This window comes from Nerophis ophidion, linkage group LG02 (genome assembly GCF_033978795.1).
Source record: "Nerophis ophidion isolate RoL-2023_Sa linkage group LG02, RoL_Noph_v1.0, whole genome shotgun sequence".
In the NCBI taxonomy this organism is placed as follows: domain Eukaryota; kingdom Metazoa; phylum Chordata; class Actinopteri; order Syngnathiformes; family Syngnathidae; genus Nerophis; species Nerophis ophidion.
In genome coordinates this window covers 27,959,885-27,977,465 of record NC_084612.1, presented here as the reverse complement: position 1 = coordinate 27,977,465, position 17,581 = coordinate 27,959,885, and the positions used below count along the sequence as shown (strand labels likewise).

The 17,581-nt window shown below is 38.6% G+C and overlaps 1 protein-coding gene across 1 annotated transcript in view; it reads right to left on the bottom strand.

Moving 5' to 3' along the window:
- Positions 1-6,613: 6,613 nt before the first annotated feature.
- spon1a (spondin 1a) overlaps positions 6,614-17,581 on the bottom strand; it is a 226,078-nt gene continuing 215,110 nt past the window's right edge. The window contains exons 14-16 of the mRNA XM_061880688.1: positions 16,509-16,673; positions 15,044-15,313; positions 6,614-7,664 (exon numbers count right to left, since the gene is read on the bottom strand). Of these exons, the coding sequence (XP_061736672.1) occupies positions 7,501-7,664; positions 15,044-15,313; positions 16,509-16,673 (599 nt within the window). The 3' untranslated portion in view covers positions 6,614-7,500. The remainder of the gene's footprint in view (positions 7,665-15,043; positions 15,314-16,508; positions 16,674-17,581) is intronic.

The window sequence follows — 17,581 nt, the reverse complement described above, 5'->3', positions numbered from 1 at the left end:
AGCACGTGGCTTGGCATTGTCTTGCTGAAATAAGCGTCCATGATAGCATTGCTTCAATGGCAACATATGTTGCTCCAAAACCTGTATGGACCTTTCAGCATTAATGGTGCCTCACAGATGTGTAAGTTACCCATGCCTTGGGCACTAATGCACCCCCATACCATCACAGATGCTGGCTTTTAAACTTTATGGCTAAAACAATCCGGATGGTTATTTTCCTCTTTTTATACAGAGGACACGACGTCCACAGTTTCCAAAAACAATATGAAATGTGGACTCGTCAGACCACAGAACACTTTTCCACTTTGCATCAGTCCATATTAGATTAGTTCGGGCCCAGCAAAACCGGTGGCGTTTTTAGGTGTTGTTGATAAATGGCTTTCGCATGGTCGAGTTTTAACTTGGACTTGCAGACGTAGTGAAGAACTGTAGTTTCTGACGGTGGTTTTCTGAAGTGTTCCTGAGCCCATGTGGTGATATCCTTTACACACCGATGTTGGTTTTTGATGCAGAGAGATTCAAGGTCGCAGGCATATAATGTTACGTGCAGTGATTTCTCTACATGCTCTGAACGTTTTAATGATATCATTGACCGTATATGGTGAAATCCCTAATTTCCTTTCAATAGCTCATTGAGAAATGTTGTTCTTAAGCTGTTGGACAATTTGTTCACAAAATGATGACCCTCGCTCCAGCCTTGTTTGTGAATGACTGAGCATTACATGGAAGCTGATTTTATACCCAATCATGGCACCCACCTGTTTCCAATTAGCCTGTTCACCTGTGGGATGTTCCAAATAAGTGTTTGTTTGAAACATGGTGCAGGCATCAAATTCCAAATGAGCTAATATTTGCAAAAAAATACAATGTTTACCAGTTTGAACGTTAACTATCTTGTTTTTGCAGTCTATTCAATTCAATATAGGATGAAAAGGATTTACAAATCATTGTATTCTGTTTTTCTTTACGAATTACACAATGTGCCAACTTCACTGGTTTTGGGGTTTGTAGCAGGGGCGTCGCCAGACAGATTTCACTGGGGCACGTGCCCCACTGTTGATCTGCAGTGCCCCACTAAAAATTTCACCAATAAAAAAAAAAACGCTTCAGAGTTTTAAGTCTACATAACATAAACAACAGCGCACATACTACTTAGTATGGTAATTGATTGCTACTGTATTCACTCCACGTAACAATGAGCACATGGCTACTTAATACGGTAATTTATTCACGTGTGGATGAGACTTCAGTTGAGAAAGAGAGAGGGGGGGGGGGGTGTGAGGTAGGTGACGTTAGCCAACAACAATATGTTAATTACAATATTTTGATTTTGATTTGACTCAAACTGTAACTCCTAGATGGATTTAAGAAAGTTATTCGCCCGCAGCAGAGAAGAAGCAGCGAGGAATGAGAGATGTAAGTGAAGTCCTAGCTAGGTAGGCAACATCATTGTCTTAAGTTGATGCTAAGTTAGCTAACGTTATTCCTTGTATTAAGACAAACATATTCATTTGCTGTACGAGCTGTCGGGGGAATTTTCCAATGAACATGAAACATAATGTTGGTTATTGTCTGCTGGTTCTGCATCAATGATGATTTGGAGTAAGCATGTGTGAGTTGAGTGCTTCTCAAATGTTTTATCTTCAGGAAGAAAAACATTTTTCCATATCATCAAGTTGTGAGCCAAATTTTTAAATCATTCAAGTTTATTTCACAGAAAAATAGCACAGTAGACTTGTCTTGTTCATCGGTGGGACTTTGACTAAAATGATCTTGTTTTGTCACCAGAAAAATGGCTACAGCTAAAGCATCTGGTTTTGTTTCCAAAAAAAATAGCAACATTTCTGTATTTGTTTTCAGAAAGATGGCTGAAAATATCGGGTTTTGTTGCCCCACTTAAATTTAAAAATATGTATATTTCCATGTCTGTCCTGAGTCCTCCTCCAACTTGTTAGTCGGTTTGCCTTTTGCTAAAATACTCACTAATAGTCACTAGAAAAATGGGAAAAAATATCTGGTTTTGCCACAATTTGATTTTTTTCTCCCTAAACTTTTTTTTTTTCATGCACACATGTGACTGCGACTCACTGAAAATGACACACAATCCACTTTTATGTCACGACCCAGCAGTTGGGAGCCACTGGTCAACTGTATAACAGTTACTGTAATATTTCCATGTCTGTCCAGAGTGATTGACCACTTTGCAAAAATGAAAAGGAGACGTTACAGTTTACTTCTCAGAAAATGATTCCCTGAACAGACACACAACAGTTGTTCATTTATTTTACTACTGTGGCTTTATTGTTTTGTGTATATTTTATAGTTTTGTGTATTTGAAATAGGATTAGCCACATTGGCATAAATGGAAATTAAATAATATAAAAGAACCCAGAGATGTAGGGGTGCTTTATTTTTTGTTTTACTTTTGTAGATGTTAAATTTGCAGATGATTACTGCAATATATATTTCAAAAAGATTCATTACTCTTCCTTCTTGCTTTTACCAGTAGCAGTTTAGAAGTCTGCAGTAAAAAAGTGCACAAGTAGGTCAAATGCATTAGTTAATTTCAGGTGGTTAATCAAAGATCCATACAACATAATCTGATATGATTTCATTGTTTAAAGCACTATTTATGTATTTTTTATGATAAAGAAGTGCTAAAAATGTTTGCGCTTTGCACGCTCACATGAATTATTTGTGCCCCAGGTGTGCCCCAGTACTGTATTAAGTCTAGTGACGCCCCTGGTTTGTACATATGGTTACTTAAAAGGTGGCGCATGTTGCTATACAATCAGTGATCAGGTTAATGCGTACGACAATTAATCAGATTTGAAGAGTTAATCACACTATTAACACTTGTTATTATATAGTGGTAAAAAGCAGTGTTCCGTTCCAACATCATAATTGCAGTCTTGCAAACACATGTTTTTTTAGCTCTCAACAGCAGCTTTAAGCACACTTCTTCCTTCAGCACAAATCACACTCAAGGTGCATTCACCAACACAGGAATTACATGCATCAACGACCGCAAAAGGGACAAGCAGGAGAAAATGGATGGATGGAACATGTAAAACACAAGCAGTGTTTTAGTGTTAGTGAGCAGTGTTTTTCAACCACTGTGCCGAGGCACACATGTGTGCCGTGTTGTAACACGTGGCTTGGCATTGTCTTGCTGAAATAAGCAGGAGCGTCCATGATAACATTGCTTCGATGCCTACATATGTTGCTCCAAAACACTGTGCCGAGGCACACTAGTGTGCCGTGTTGTAACACGTGGCTTGGCATTGTCTTGCTGAAATAAGCAGGAGCGTCCATGATAACATTGCTTCGATGCCTACATATGTTGCTCCAAAACACTGCTCACTAGTGTTAGTGAGCAGTGTTTTTTCAACCACTGTGCCGAGGCACACTAAGTGTGTGCCGTGTTGTAACACGTGGCTTGGCATTGTCTTGCTGAAATAAGCAGGGGCGTTCATGATAACATCTCCCACGGTGCGACAATTTGGGTTAAAAATATTTTTTGCAAACCAGTAATTATAATCCGCAAATTATGTGTTGTTGAGTGCCGCTGCTGTCTAGACCTCGGCAAAGTAACCGTGTAATACTCTTCCATATCAGTACGTGGCAGCCTGTAACTAATTGCTTTGTAGATGTCGGAAACAGCGGGAGGCAGTGTGCAGGTAAAAAGGTGTCTAATGCTTAAACCAAAAAAATAAATGAAGGCGAGTGGACCTAAGAAAAGGCATTAAAAGCTTATAGAAGGCTATGCAGAACTAAACTAAAACTGAACTGGCCGCAAAGTAAACAAAAACAGAATGCTGGACGACAGCAAAGACTTACTCTGGAGCAGTCAAAGTACATCCGAACATGACATGACAATCAACGATGTCCACACTAAGAAGGATAAAAACAACTGGAATTTTGTTGATTGCTAAAACAAAGTAGATGCGGGAAATATTGCTCAAAGGAAGACATGAAACCACTACAGGAAAATACCAAAAAAGAAAAAAAGCCACCGAAATAGGAGCGCAAGACAAGAACTAAAACACTACACAGGAAAACAGCAACAAAATCCAAATAAGTCACAGCGTGATGTGACAGGCCGTGACAGTACACCTACTTTGAGACAAGAGCTATATTGATGCATGGTTGGTTATGATTTAAAGCCATATCCAACAATTGCGACTTTTTACTGTCAAATGAGTTTCGTTTTTTTATGATTTCTGCTGGTGATGTGCCTCCGGATTTTTTCAACGCAAAAAATGTGACTTGGCTCAAAAAAAGTTGAAAAACACTGTGTTAGAGTATTCTGAAATGTCTTGTTGAAATAAAAATGTGAATACTCATTATTTAAAATACTCAAATTGGATCTGGTCTCAATGATAAAGGTGGGCTCAGGTTTAGTGCGAAGGTTAGGTTACGGTTTTGTTTATTGTTCATCTTCTACCTAACATCCTTTGCTGAGGCTGATTGTTGTTGGGGTTTTTTTACAACATAGTTAACCATTTGATGCTATCTAAAGTGACCTCTAGTGAGAAACGCTCATACTGAAACCAACCTTTGGTTTCAGTATGAGGGAAAAAAAAGATGCATTGTGCTATTTTTATCACCCTTGGCTTGGTTGTCCTTGGAAGAAACTAAATATACTTTTACAGACCTTGTGCATTATTTCAGTTGGAAGCTGCAGCCACAGGCGAGAGCAGTGGACCATGTAAGCTCAAGAGAGCTTTCCAATCAGATTACTTCCCAAAGACAGACACACACACTCGTAACAGGGTTGTATTTATTTATTTTTTGAAATCACTTGTCATATCTTGGTAGTAGATTTGTTTCCTTGTCTGCGGAATGTGTGTTATAGCAGCTCAATCACAGCCATGATTCCCCCCACCTCACACACACATTAACAACGCTTGTGGAGTGTGTAGGCTTCCCGTGTGTGCTTGTGTTGGCATGGAAACAGGATTGGCTTTGTGATGTGTGGATCAAATTCTTCACCCCGAGTCCCCAGTTCCAAAGTGAGGAATGCATGACACCCCCCCCTGAAAACATAGGGAAACAAATGCAAAAACTTGATTTCAAAAGGGGACGATTAATATCATAATTTGAAAGGTTTTCTATTAGTCTGTAAAATGTATTGTTTTGATGACTATTTAATTCATTAAACATGCTTTATTCCTTCATCCAATATTGAATGGTTGTATATGTTTGAAAACTAGGAATTAGGGTCCTTTTGCAATGGCATTCACTGTCTCTATATAAAAGGACCATGGAACAGGATCGTTTGAATGCACTCCATTCTTCCAATAATCAATTATGGAAGTTATTAATGAGAGCTAGGACAACCTAACCTAACCTAAAGTTTCATGGTGACATCTAGTGGTTAAACATGGCAAATACAGCAACTTCCCCTTGGAATTGGACAGTATGTAGTAACATATATATATATATATATATATATATATATATATATATATATATATATATATATATATATATATATATATATATACCGTATCATATTCAAACATGTGTATACATACATGTATGTGCTCATCACTTGCTTTTTACATAACAGTGGTGATCTGTGATACAATCCTCAGGATGACTTTTTTGGTCTTTTCATTTGTTGTCGTATTTAGGCCATATTTTTTGTCACGTTACTCGGTTATACCAAATTTTTGTTAAGAAAGTGTTTTTAAATTTTAATGTCTGTTCTTTTCCACAGGCGTACGATAAACTGGCAATTATTCGACAATACCCCATAGCCAAACGAGACCTGTGAGTCTTTCATTTTACAAAAGGCATGTATATTGTTTTACTTTTTTTGCTTAGATATCTCTATAAACTAAATCCAAACAAAAATGTAAAAAAACATGTTATTTATTCAATTTTAAACATTTGAAGGCCTTCTGATCAAAGTGTGTCAAAGTTTGTAATAGGTATACTGTAAATTCACATAACATGGATTATTTTACTAATTTAAACCTGTAGCATTATCTGATCAAAAAATCTTCAAAAGACTACAAAAAACATACAAAAAAACCTTACATGTTTGATATTTTGATGGTAAGTTTATTGTGAAATTTCAGCAAAAACGTAAGATCAAAACAAACAAAAAATAATCCTGAATGTGTTTACACTAGAGCTGTTGATTTTTTTTTTTTAACTTGATTAATCACACTAATGAATGCCAATTAATCACGATTAATCCTGGATTATTATTTGCTTGCATTAAAAATGTGTTTAAGAAATTACCCCAATATTTGGATACAATTGCAAATTTGTAGTCAGGAACGCTTTTTAAATGTTTTACTAAACTGCAAGTTATTGATACGCTCAAACTTGATGACAGTAAGTATAGTAAAAATTAAGTGCACATTTTGAAAGACCGTAATGATATAGCGAGCAAGCTCCAGATGCTGATCTATAATTTATTATTATTATTAGATTACATTATAATACAAACAATAAATTGTATTATTATTATTATGTGAAAGTATATTGTATTACTTTTAATTTTACTAGAGCAAAAATAATAACGGTGTTATTAACAAAATATGGTACCATTACAATATTAGTATTTTGAATCATAATGAATAAATGCACAATTCAGTTGACAGGTTGTCCAATTTACTTTTATTGTAAAGGTAATGTTATTCCAAAATATTAACATGTCAGAGGAAGAAACAGAAAGAAAAAAGGGGAAGAGGACTACGTTTTAAAAACATCTACACGACACTTTGGTCAGAAGTTTTTACACACAAAAGGGATCCACAGAAGAAATTTTAAAAATCCAAATCATTGAGGAATGTTAAACATAACTTCAATGTCAAATGTGGTGTATCAACTTAATATTCCTGGATAAAAAAAGTCAACAATGTGTGTGACCTGCAAAGAACCACTGAAGGCAGTACAAAACACTGGAATGGTTGGGCACCTATGGGTGAAAATGACTATGCTAGGGATACCACAAGACGGAATAATGTAGATATTTATAAATTAAATCCATTCAGAATATTTTTTCCAAGATATATGGTACCACAACACGTTTACAGTAACCTTACCAAAGTGTATCAGATCGACAGCAAAGGAGAATCAGTCAGCAGATTTTTCAAACTTTCAAAAGATGAATGAAACTTGAGTTAGACTTCACAAGTGCCATCAATTAAAACCTAAACAGATCAGTTACCTTACAAGACATGTAATGCCTCAAACATGACCCAAAGAACGCATAGAGGACAGGAGAGGAGATTACTCGGACTTTAGTAGCACCAAATCAAGACGTTGGCCCTAAAATATTCCACCCACTCCTCTCGTTGCCCTCCTGTGAATTTCAGTCTGTGATGTGAAATGAAATGTACTGAGAATGTTGATGCAAGACGATAGGACTGATGTACTGTAGTAAGTGCTGTCAGTGCCCTACACAGAGTGCACTTGGTTGTTGTGGGACAGCATACCATGCTGGTCTTCCATTCTCAACCGCCATCCCATACCTGCTTTCTAACAAGGGTGTACATTACAAGCTCGAATCTCCTTCCTGTCCTTGCAGCTGGACAACTTTGCCGTCTTGAATCTTTGCTTGACCGTCATGAGTCGCTCTTGAATACCTCCCCCGCACATCTTGGTACATTCCGTCCAACTTGACCACGGCCTCATTTTACATCCTAGAGGATGGAAGACACGAAGGGGTGAAGTTCGATAGCTTGCTTGTCAAAACATTTTACAGTTTGTTACTGGAGGACAAGTATAGTAGGTTATTAGTTAGTTAGTAGGTTTCAGTTTATTGGGGACACACATACAATTCAATTACAATGTCGTTAGAATAATTATGTATATATTATTACACAACTCTTATGCTTAAGGGCTGTTGCTATAGTTATTATCAATCGTGCTGAAGTTGTACTTTTTCTATCTGTGCAAAGCCAGTCGTTTCGTATCAAGTGTTTTCAGAACCTGAATCGGCCTGCTGACTGACAAGGGAATATCGAGTGCTGTGACGCAGACTGAGCAGACACAGGGCGATATCACAAGTGTCAACACATTTGCATTTCATTAATCATCATATATTGTGTCTAACTGGAGCTGCTGAGATTATCCCCTTATTTCGGGGGCAGCTTCAGTGATGTAACTAGGGACCTCCCAAATAAATAGATCAGGGGTAGGGAACCTATGGCTCTAGAGCTGGATGCGGTTCTTTTGATGACTGCATCTGGCTCTCAGATAAATCTTAGCTTAACACGATAAGTAATTAATAATTCCGCTGGTAATCACAGCGTTTAAAATAACATTCAAATTATCAAACATTCTCATGCATTTTAATCCAACCATCCATTTTCTATCACATCTGTTCCAGATGTCGCATTAATGGTAAGAAGTATTATATTTATTATTGGTTAACTTTTAGAATAACAATGTTATTAGAACGAATAAGAGACTCATTATACTCTAAAAATGTTGGTCTTAAAAATGCACGCATTTAGTTGTATTCAGTGTTAAAAAATATTATATGGCTCTCATGGAAATACATTTTGAAATATTTGGCTTTCATGGCTCTCTCAGCCAAAAAGGTTCCCGACCCCTGAAATAGACGAATCACGTGGGCTGGACGCGTAGTTCGGATCTGTAACTAGAGTACAGCCAAAAAAAATGTCTCTCCTCGTTTGAGCCAAATTGAACACCGTCTCTGCATGATTCCTTGCTTCTTGTCTGTTTAATAGATGTCATCAGTGTTTTACCTGACAAATGTAATGCATCACATATTTCCATTTGTTTCATTACAGCATGTCCGAAAAAACATAGGAAAAAGCAGAGCTTATTTCATTCTACCCCCTTTCATATCATAGCAGTTTGATCACAGTAAATATGAGACATACAAATATCCATCCATCCATTTTATACCGCTTGTCCCTTACGGGGTCGTGAGGGGTGCTGGAGCCTATCTCAGCTGCAAGGCGGGGTACACCCTGGACAAGTCGCAACATCATCGCAGGACATACAAATATATACCAAGCCTAACCCGAATGCAGCTAGGATAGGCTCCAGCACCCCCGTGAGCCAAAGAGGAACACGCCATAGAAGATAATGTATTCTTCTTGTTGCAAGCATTTTTCAGTCCTTTTGTCATCCATGGTTGACTGTTTTTATTTTGCCTCCAACTAAGTTGTTTTAATTGACAGTGTTCGTCATAAAGCATAATGAAAGTAAAACAAAAATTACCGTATGCATCATCTACATAATTTTCACTGTATATTTTGTCCCAACTTTTATCTCTCAGTTCATTTCTGAAAGCTGTCATACTTTGTTCTGTACATATTCTTCAAAATGTTTTTTTGTCATAATGTTCCTCTTTTTGTAGTTTCCGTCGTAAATTATGAAAACTGGCAGATGATCACTGATGTCGGATATTAGCAGGCCACTTGTGGTATTGATATTAAATCCATTATTAAAACTATTATCAATACGTGTGGCTCTATGTCCTGAGACTCTGCTTGGCCTTGGGATTTTAGGATATAAACTCATTGTGTTCATGAAATCATCTATGGGTTTATGTTTATTAGGGATCAAAAGGTCAATGTTGAAGTCTCCATATAAGAAACACATTCTTTCACTGATTTTAGTAAAAGTTGCCTTAATTCGGTTCTCAAACGTATCAATGTTTGATTTAGGTGATCTATATATTCAGAGGATTAATATGTTCTTGTTTTTTTTCATGACATATTTCAATGTTTATACATTGGAAGATATTATCAACAGCTAATGACATGTTATTTTTTATCACTTTGAAGTTCAAGTTCTTCGTCACGTATGCAGCTTCTCCCACATTGTCTTTGTTGGTTCTGTTGATATAATTTAGTTTATATCCTTTCAGGTCAAAATCCATTCCATATTTAGCATTTATCCATGTTTCTGAGATAATATAGCTTAAAATTAAACAACTTCCTCTATCAGTTAATGGGGTAAATTAACATTTAACTACTTTTGACAACAATGTATACCCCAGGGCATCCTTCAATTATTTACAGTAGGGAAGCGATGCATATGGCCCAATTCCTGGGTGGATCTCATGTGAAATGAAGAAGGACGGTTAATAATTATGCAATGCAGTTGGCTAAAAATGATAGAAAGCGCAACATTACATCACGACTGAGGCTGGCTAAAATTGCAAATGTCACAAAACACATTACGGTATTAAACACTCTACTGCCATGTGGCGGCTAAAATGGATAGTGAGTTAGTCAGATTTAATGTGTCAGGTAAACCTCCACAAATGGGGCCATATTAAACCCCATATTAATCCCCTTCTTATTGTATGTTTGTGTAAGAATTCTACATACATTTCCACAAAAAAGGCTATATTCGTATTCTAATACATGATGTAAAGGATTTGATCTAATGACATCCCAGAAATAACCAAGCAAAATAGTGTGTAAAAATTATAAAATTGTGTATATTAATCATGGGAGGGTGATGTGTGAAGTGAAGTAAATTATATTTATATAGCGCTTTTTCTCTAGTGACTCAAAGCACTTTACATAGGGAAACCCAATAACTAAGTTAGATTTTAACCAGTGTGCGTGGCACTGGGAGCACGACTGGGTAAAGTGAATTGGCCCAAGGACACAACGGCAGTGACTAGGATGGCAGAAGCAGGGATCGAACCTGGAACCCTCAAGTTGCTGGCACGGCCACTCTACCAACCGAGCTATACCGCCCCTACAAGACTGCATGCACAATTGACCACATGCGCAAAAGTCATGCAGACCGCCCTATTTTCAATGAGGTTTTTGCGAGTACAACCAGCTGTCATGATCTAATCTGTGCTGTTTTGTCATGTTGTTGAACATACAATGCACACATTTAAAGGCCTACTGAAATTATATTTTCTTATTCAAACGGGGATAGCAGGTCCATTCTATGTGTCATACTTGATCATTTCGCGATATTGCCATATTTTTGCTGAAAGGATTTAGTAGAGAACATCGACAATAAAGTTTGCAACTTTTGGTCGCTAATAAAAAAGCTTTGCCGGAAGTAGCAGACGATATGCGTGTGACGTCACGGGTTGTGGAGCTCCCCACATCTGAACATTGTTTACAATCATGGCCACCGGCAGCGAGGGCGATTCGGACCGAGAAAACGATGATTTCCCCATTAATTTGAGCGAGGATGAAAGATTCGTGGATGAGGAAAGTGAGAGAGTGAAGGACTAGAAAAAAAAGAAAGAAAAAAAAACTAGAGGGCAGTGGGAGGGATTCAGATGTTATTAGACAAATTTACTAGGATAATTCTGGAAAATCGCTTATCTGTTTATTGTGTTACCAGTGTTTTAGTGAGATTATATGGTCGTACCTGTACAACCTGAAGGTCGGCCCCGCACCTTTCTTCAGCACCAGTCGACGGTTGGTGGCGATGCCCATCTCTGCCCTTCGCAAGGGACCCTCTTCGAAACACGATCTTTCGAAATGATCGCTGCATAATACACTGTAATTTGTGTGTGTGGTCCAATCCAATAGTAATAGTGTGCGGAAAGAAAGTGGCGTAAAACTGGCACTTTTGTCAACGGAATTTGGCACAGCAGAGGGAAAAAAAAGCCGGAGGGGTGTGGTGACCGCCAGTGTCTCTGAGGGAAGCCACGTTTCTCGACGTGGCGAAGGTGGCCGGAGGGGCCGGGCTGTAATGTTTTATTTTTTTTCCCTCCTCCACAGTGGAAACATCCGACAGTTGGGGGCGGCCGGTGGGAGGAGGCTAGAGATTCCGAAGCTACCGCACCGCACTGCCTCTTTACAGGCGCAGGAGGAACGACGCAAGCTCTCCGCTCATGTCTACGGTAAGAGCCATTTTCTCACCGAAACCTGCCGGTTGACATGTGGTAGGGAACCCGTGTAAGCTTGACCGCTCTGTTCCATAGTAAAGCTTCACCGTCATCTTTTGGGAATGTAAACAATGAAACACCGGCTGTGTTTATATTGCTACAGCTGGCCGCAATACACCGCTTCCCACCTACAGCTTTCTTCTTTGATGTCTCCATTGTTCATTGAACAAATAGCAAAAGATTCAGCAACACAGATGTCCAGAATTCTCTGGAATTTTGTGATGAAAACAAACGACTTAATAGCTGGGAATGATGCTGGAACAAAATGTCCTCTACAATCCGTGACTTCACACGCACACGTCATCATTTCAGCAGGATTTTTCGGCGTGAAATTTAAAATTGCAATTTAGTAAACTAAAAAGGCCGTATTGGCATGTGTTGCAATGTTAATATTCCATCATTGATATACAAACGATCAGACTGCGTGGTCGGTAGTAGTGGGTTTCAGTAGGCCTTTAACCTGTACCAACCTTATTGGGCTATATGGTAGCGAGATCTGGAAAATAACACATACTTTTAGTACGCCAAAAGTGCACTTTGGTAGGTGCCGTTGTTAGATCACAAAATTGTACGTTGCAACAAGTTTTTGGAGAAAGGAAATCCAAAAACAAACGCCATTTTAAGAAAATACAAAAAAAAACAAAAAAAATCGCCATCAGACACTAAAACAAATCAATTGAATTTTTTTCAAAACATCCTCTTAAGTCATCGAGCAGCTATAAAAGAACATTACTGAATAGGCGAAATATTTTTATTTCTGACAGTCTAATACAGTATGTTGACACGTACACGGTTGGAGGTTTCTCTCACCATCGTCTGTCTTTGCAGTACAACCGCCTCCCTTCTCACAGTATTTTGTGCGTAACTGTGCTAGTTTACACGGAATCAAAAGGGTTAAATATCGAGGAAAAATAGCGGCTGCAAAACAATTTCGATTTATGAACTTATTTGATTCTTGTACATGGTTTGTAAACTGAAAAGCTTGTACTGTATAGTGATGCCATGTTCCCTATTAGAATCAATGTAAACATTATTAATTGGTTTGAGCCTTGACAAAAGTCCCTATTTTTTTTTGTAAAAAACGTCACTCTTTGAAGACACTTTATATGCTGTATATAATATATATCAAATCAACATAACAAGGGGTAAATGGCTCAACGATCTCTTTTTTCATCCAAACAACACAACTTTACCGCAAACTTAATTGTCAACAGGCAGACAGACACACACACAATTCTCATACCTTGATGCTACAATAAAAAAGAAAAGGATATTACTTTGTGTCCGCAAATATTTTGGGATTGTTGAAGTTTCGGAGTGATTAATGAGCAGTGCCTTCACGTACTGCAGTACTAGCGTTAGCACAAACTAGCATTGTAGGGGGATCCTTCATTGGCCTGTGTCCCGGTAGTTCCTTCTCCTCTGCTGTAACAAAGGTCTGATCCGGCATGTTTTTCGGTCTCATCACAAATAAAGGCTTGCTGTGGAAAAAAGCCCCCTTCATTGATAAAATCCTCAAACTGAAGGTGCCCAAAAAGGCTAACTGGCTAAAGCACTTGCTCAAAAAGGTTGTCTTGCAACCCGAAGCTATACAAAGAGACTAAGAGAGTTTGAACACATTTAAAGCGTTTGTGATCACTCAAAGTGATTCTTAAGACAGGCAGACACAACTCTGGCTGGCGCAATGTACAACAATTGTGGAAATAAACACATTAGAAGTGCCGCTTGTGTCGAAACTTTTCGAAATAGCCGTGCCCGTGTGTACAGAATGTAAGCAGGATGTGATGTAGGGGGCACCGCCTCTTCAAAATGGCATGTGCCTGCGTTTAGAGGAAGTGATGTCATTAAAATGGCAGCACCCGATGAATAAATAAATTAATAAATATGTCGAGACATGGTTCGAAAACATGTAACGGTTCGTAAACCGAAAAGGTCACAAATAGAGGCGTTTGTAAATTGAGGTTCCACTGTAATCATCAGTAGCTGATTTTTCTCACTGGCACTCATCAAGGGCAGACGTTCCCCTTCCCCCTATCTCTCCTGCTTGTTTCATTGTCTCGTCTTTCTTGTTACCTCTTTTTGCACTCCTCTCCAAATCTAAACAATGGAACTAATTAACTGGCCTCTCAACGAGATTGACAAGATCTTGGGTTTGAGGGAAGCTGCCTGTCCTGACGGAGTGGTTGTTGCTGGACACACAATGGACTCTTGGGAGAACAAGGAGTGCCGTGTGCCTGGCGACTCTTAAAAGTCGAGGAAGTGAAGATATCCACCTATTCGGAATTATGACAACAGGACATCTACTCATTGGGGTAAGCGTTGCTCTGGTTTTTCGACAAATTGGGAGTTGCTGACAGTCTTCAAAGTACCCCAAAGCTGCCACAAATGATTGGAGGATGTGAGAACACTTGTGATTTGGGATTGCATCAGATCGTCTGCCCTGCAGGATGAATTTGAGAACCAGTAATATACAATTTATAGTGAAAAGCAGATTTTATTTTCACTAGCATACAATATATTCTAACTTGGATTGTTTTCCTGGCTTCAAGACTCTCCCGAAGGACAGTGCAGCAAAGACACAACACACTCCCTTCTTGTCTCATGGACACACACCTTGTTGACTATGGACTGACTGGCGGCTACAAGAATACCAAGGTCGCGGAACAGAGACACGCTGTAGGCTTACACACACACACATGCATCCACAAAAAATTTACACCACACACATACCCCACCCTCCATCCCACGCCTCTGATGCCTAAATCCCTAAGGGTTGATGGACGGATGAGCAGCGCGTGAAGAGCAGCAGCCTGCCACCGTACCCCAAACTTCCTTCCCTCTGTTGCAAGTCTTGAGTTGTATGTTGTAATATGTATATGTGCTTTGCAATGGAATGTTTTTCCCACTCCAGACTCGGCCACCTTAGGAGACCAGTCTAGACTGTCTTTTTTTACTCGTCCTCCCCCAGCATCTACATTTTTCGCATCTTTTATGGGGCGAACTGTGGCAACTCATCAGCGTTCTTGTTCTGTAACCCTGTACACTGTTTGTTTGTCTAATCTTGAACGAGTTTGTGCTGAAAACAAAGTTTTGTACTACTTGTGCAATGACAATAAAGACCATATTTTGTTGACCAAATTGTGTTGAATTGAATTACAGAGGAGAACCAACCTGGATGCTCGGCAGCGACCTCAGTCCTGCTCTGTTTGCTTCTCCTCTTTTCCCGTTGCTCCTTGCGTCGTTTCTGCTCATCAGTGTTCCCTTGTCCTCCTCTCGTGCACTTCCTGACCTTACACTTCTTCCTCTGGATGCTTTCAGGACAGGGGTCCCCTCCGAACTGAGGCTCAAACTTAACCGTGCGCGTTCGGATGGTGTGACCTTTCCCGCAGGACTTGTTACACTCGGACCACTCGCTCCACTCCGTCATTATACAGTCCATGGCTGAGAATAGAACAAGGCCAGACAAGATAGAGAGATTTATATGAGACAGTTCAGTTCACCTTAAGATTGTACTTCAGTCCATTTGAAGGTCAAATTAGAAAACAATGAGAAATTTATCGAGAGTAAGACAAAAAACATGATAAAACGTCCTATATTCCTCCTTAGAACAAATATTCTCTGTAGGGGACATTTGTGATTGATTTATTTTGTCAGAGTTACACACTCCTGCAGAGGATGCTGGTTTCCAGGAGTATATTATGACTTTGGATGTTTGGGTCAGGGACAAAGGGAATTATCTGTAATTATGATAAAGTGCAACCTTAGATTACTCACAATTTTAAAAAATATATATATATTAACAAGACCTCGTCAATCAAAAAATTATCAAAGTAAAAAAAAAAAACATTGTTCAGTTGTGCGTCTAATGTACTGACCATTGAGAAAAAAAATTATAACTTGGGTAACTTATACATAGGGATGAGTACCCAATTCAGTACCAAATTAGTACTACTAGGTATCGATTCACATAAAACAAACAGTACCATATTTCAATACCTCAGATGCAGACTCAGCACTAGCTCAAACATTCAAACAGCAGGGAGACCCCACTTTTCAAACTACTCTAGCTTGATTATCATGTACAACGGACTTGCTATATATATGCTACCGATCAGCATTAGCGATTTTACATGGCGATTTCAACACTTCCAAATTTGGTTACAAAAACTACATCTAAGGTGCACATTAAAACTAAACAACTGAGTGTAATAAATACAATACTTACAGTACAACCACTTTGTAGAGCGCAAAAAAAGAAGACTGGCCAATTCAACTTAATGGAAAATACTACTTCCTGGCTAAGGCAACACACCGTATTTGATACACGATTGCCATCTAATGTCTTAGAATTGCAACTATATGCAAGGTCTACTGTATAATAAAGTACAGTAAAATACTTGCAAATGGGACATAAAAGTGTAAACAAACAGGATAACAACTGGACTCCACAACTCAGTATTAAATGTTAAATTTGAAAAAGAGATTTATCTTTAAACAATTACACACAAAAAATACAAAAAAATTGGTACCGTTGATTACTGGTATTGATTCCCATTCACTGGAAATTGGTACCGTATTGATTCCAATCTGAAAGGTACCCATCCTTGCTTGTACGTATACAATGTGTACAACTTACGGCATTCAGGGAGCATGCACTTTTCCACCTGGTCCAACTCTTCAGTGCAGTCTCCAAGCTCAACGGGCGATTTGAGCATACGCTGGCGTGTTCTTAGTCCCTTGCCACAAGTGACACTACAGTCGCTCCAGTCAGACCACGTAGTCAACATACAGGGGATTGTATCTAGATGCAACAAAACACATGTTTGTACAGAACTGTGTTATGTAATAAATATGGTCTGGAGCTCTGTATTCTTCTCAATGTCCTCTCACACATCTTGTGCCTGATAAAGAGCATGTTTCAACGTCAAAAGTGTGTGTACTATTAGTGAGCGTGTTGAAAGTCAACTACTAAGACAGCGTACAATTGATAACAACAAAAAAAGGCATGCTGGCTGCCCTACTTAAATGAGTCACCATGGAGACGCTCATTTTCCCATGACATTCATTACATCATATGGTCCTGTGTCATGTTGTTGACATACAGCACACACACATTATGTACCACCTTTTTTAGGCTATATTGAAGTTCAGTCTAGACAACAGAGCCTATTTAAACATGCTGAAGATGTGATCTGGGAGGTGCTGTAGGGTTGTGATGGTAAAAACGCATGTTGCCGGACATTTTGTTTTTCAATGTCGAGAGATATGTTAATACATCTCCTATACGAAATTTATTTTAATCAGCCCTTTAAATAATCCAGCAGCTGTAAAATTACAAAATGTAATTGTCGCCAATAAGACATGCATTTTTTTTTCATATCTTTCTTGCCATATCCAGATCTAAGTTGACCACCTTCTCGGTTTATGACTACTTTACAGGTGAGACGCATGATTATTATTCTAAATTTAAAACTCAGGAGTGATGCAGGAGATCACTGGGTCAAGATGTCATAATAGCAGCACAAGCCAGTTAGCTCTCTGTGATCACTACACCACTAAAAATAGGTCGTCTGCATGAGCGTTTGAAATACAAATATCTCTTTAAATTTATCTTTAAATTTTAATTTAAGTTGAGTACAGTTGGCGGGTTTTAAATATTTTTTTTACAGGACTTGATGTGCTCCCATTGGCTGCATTATTAGCCACATT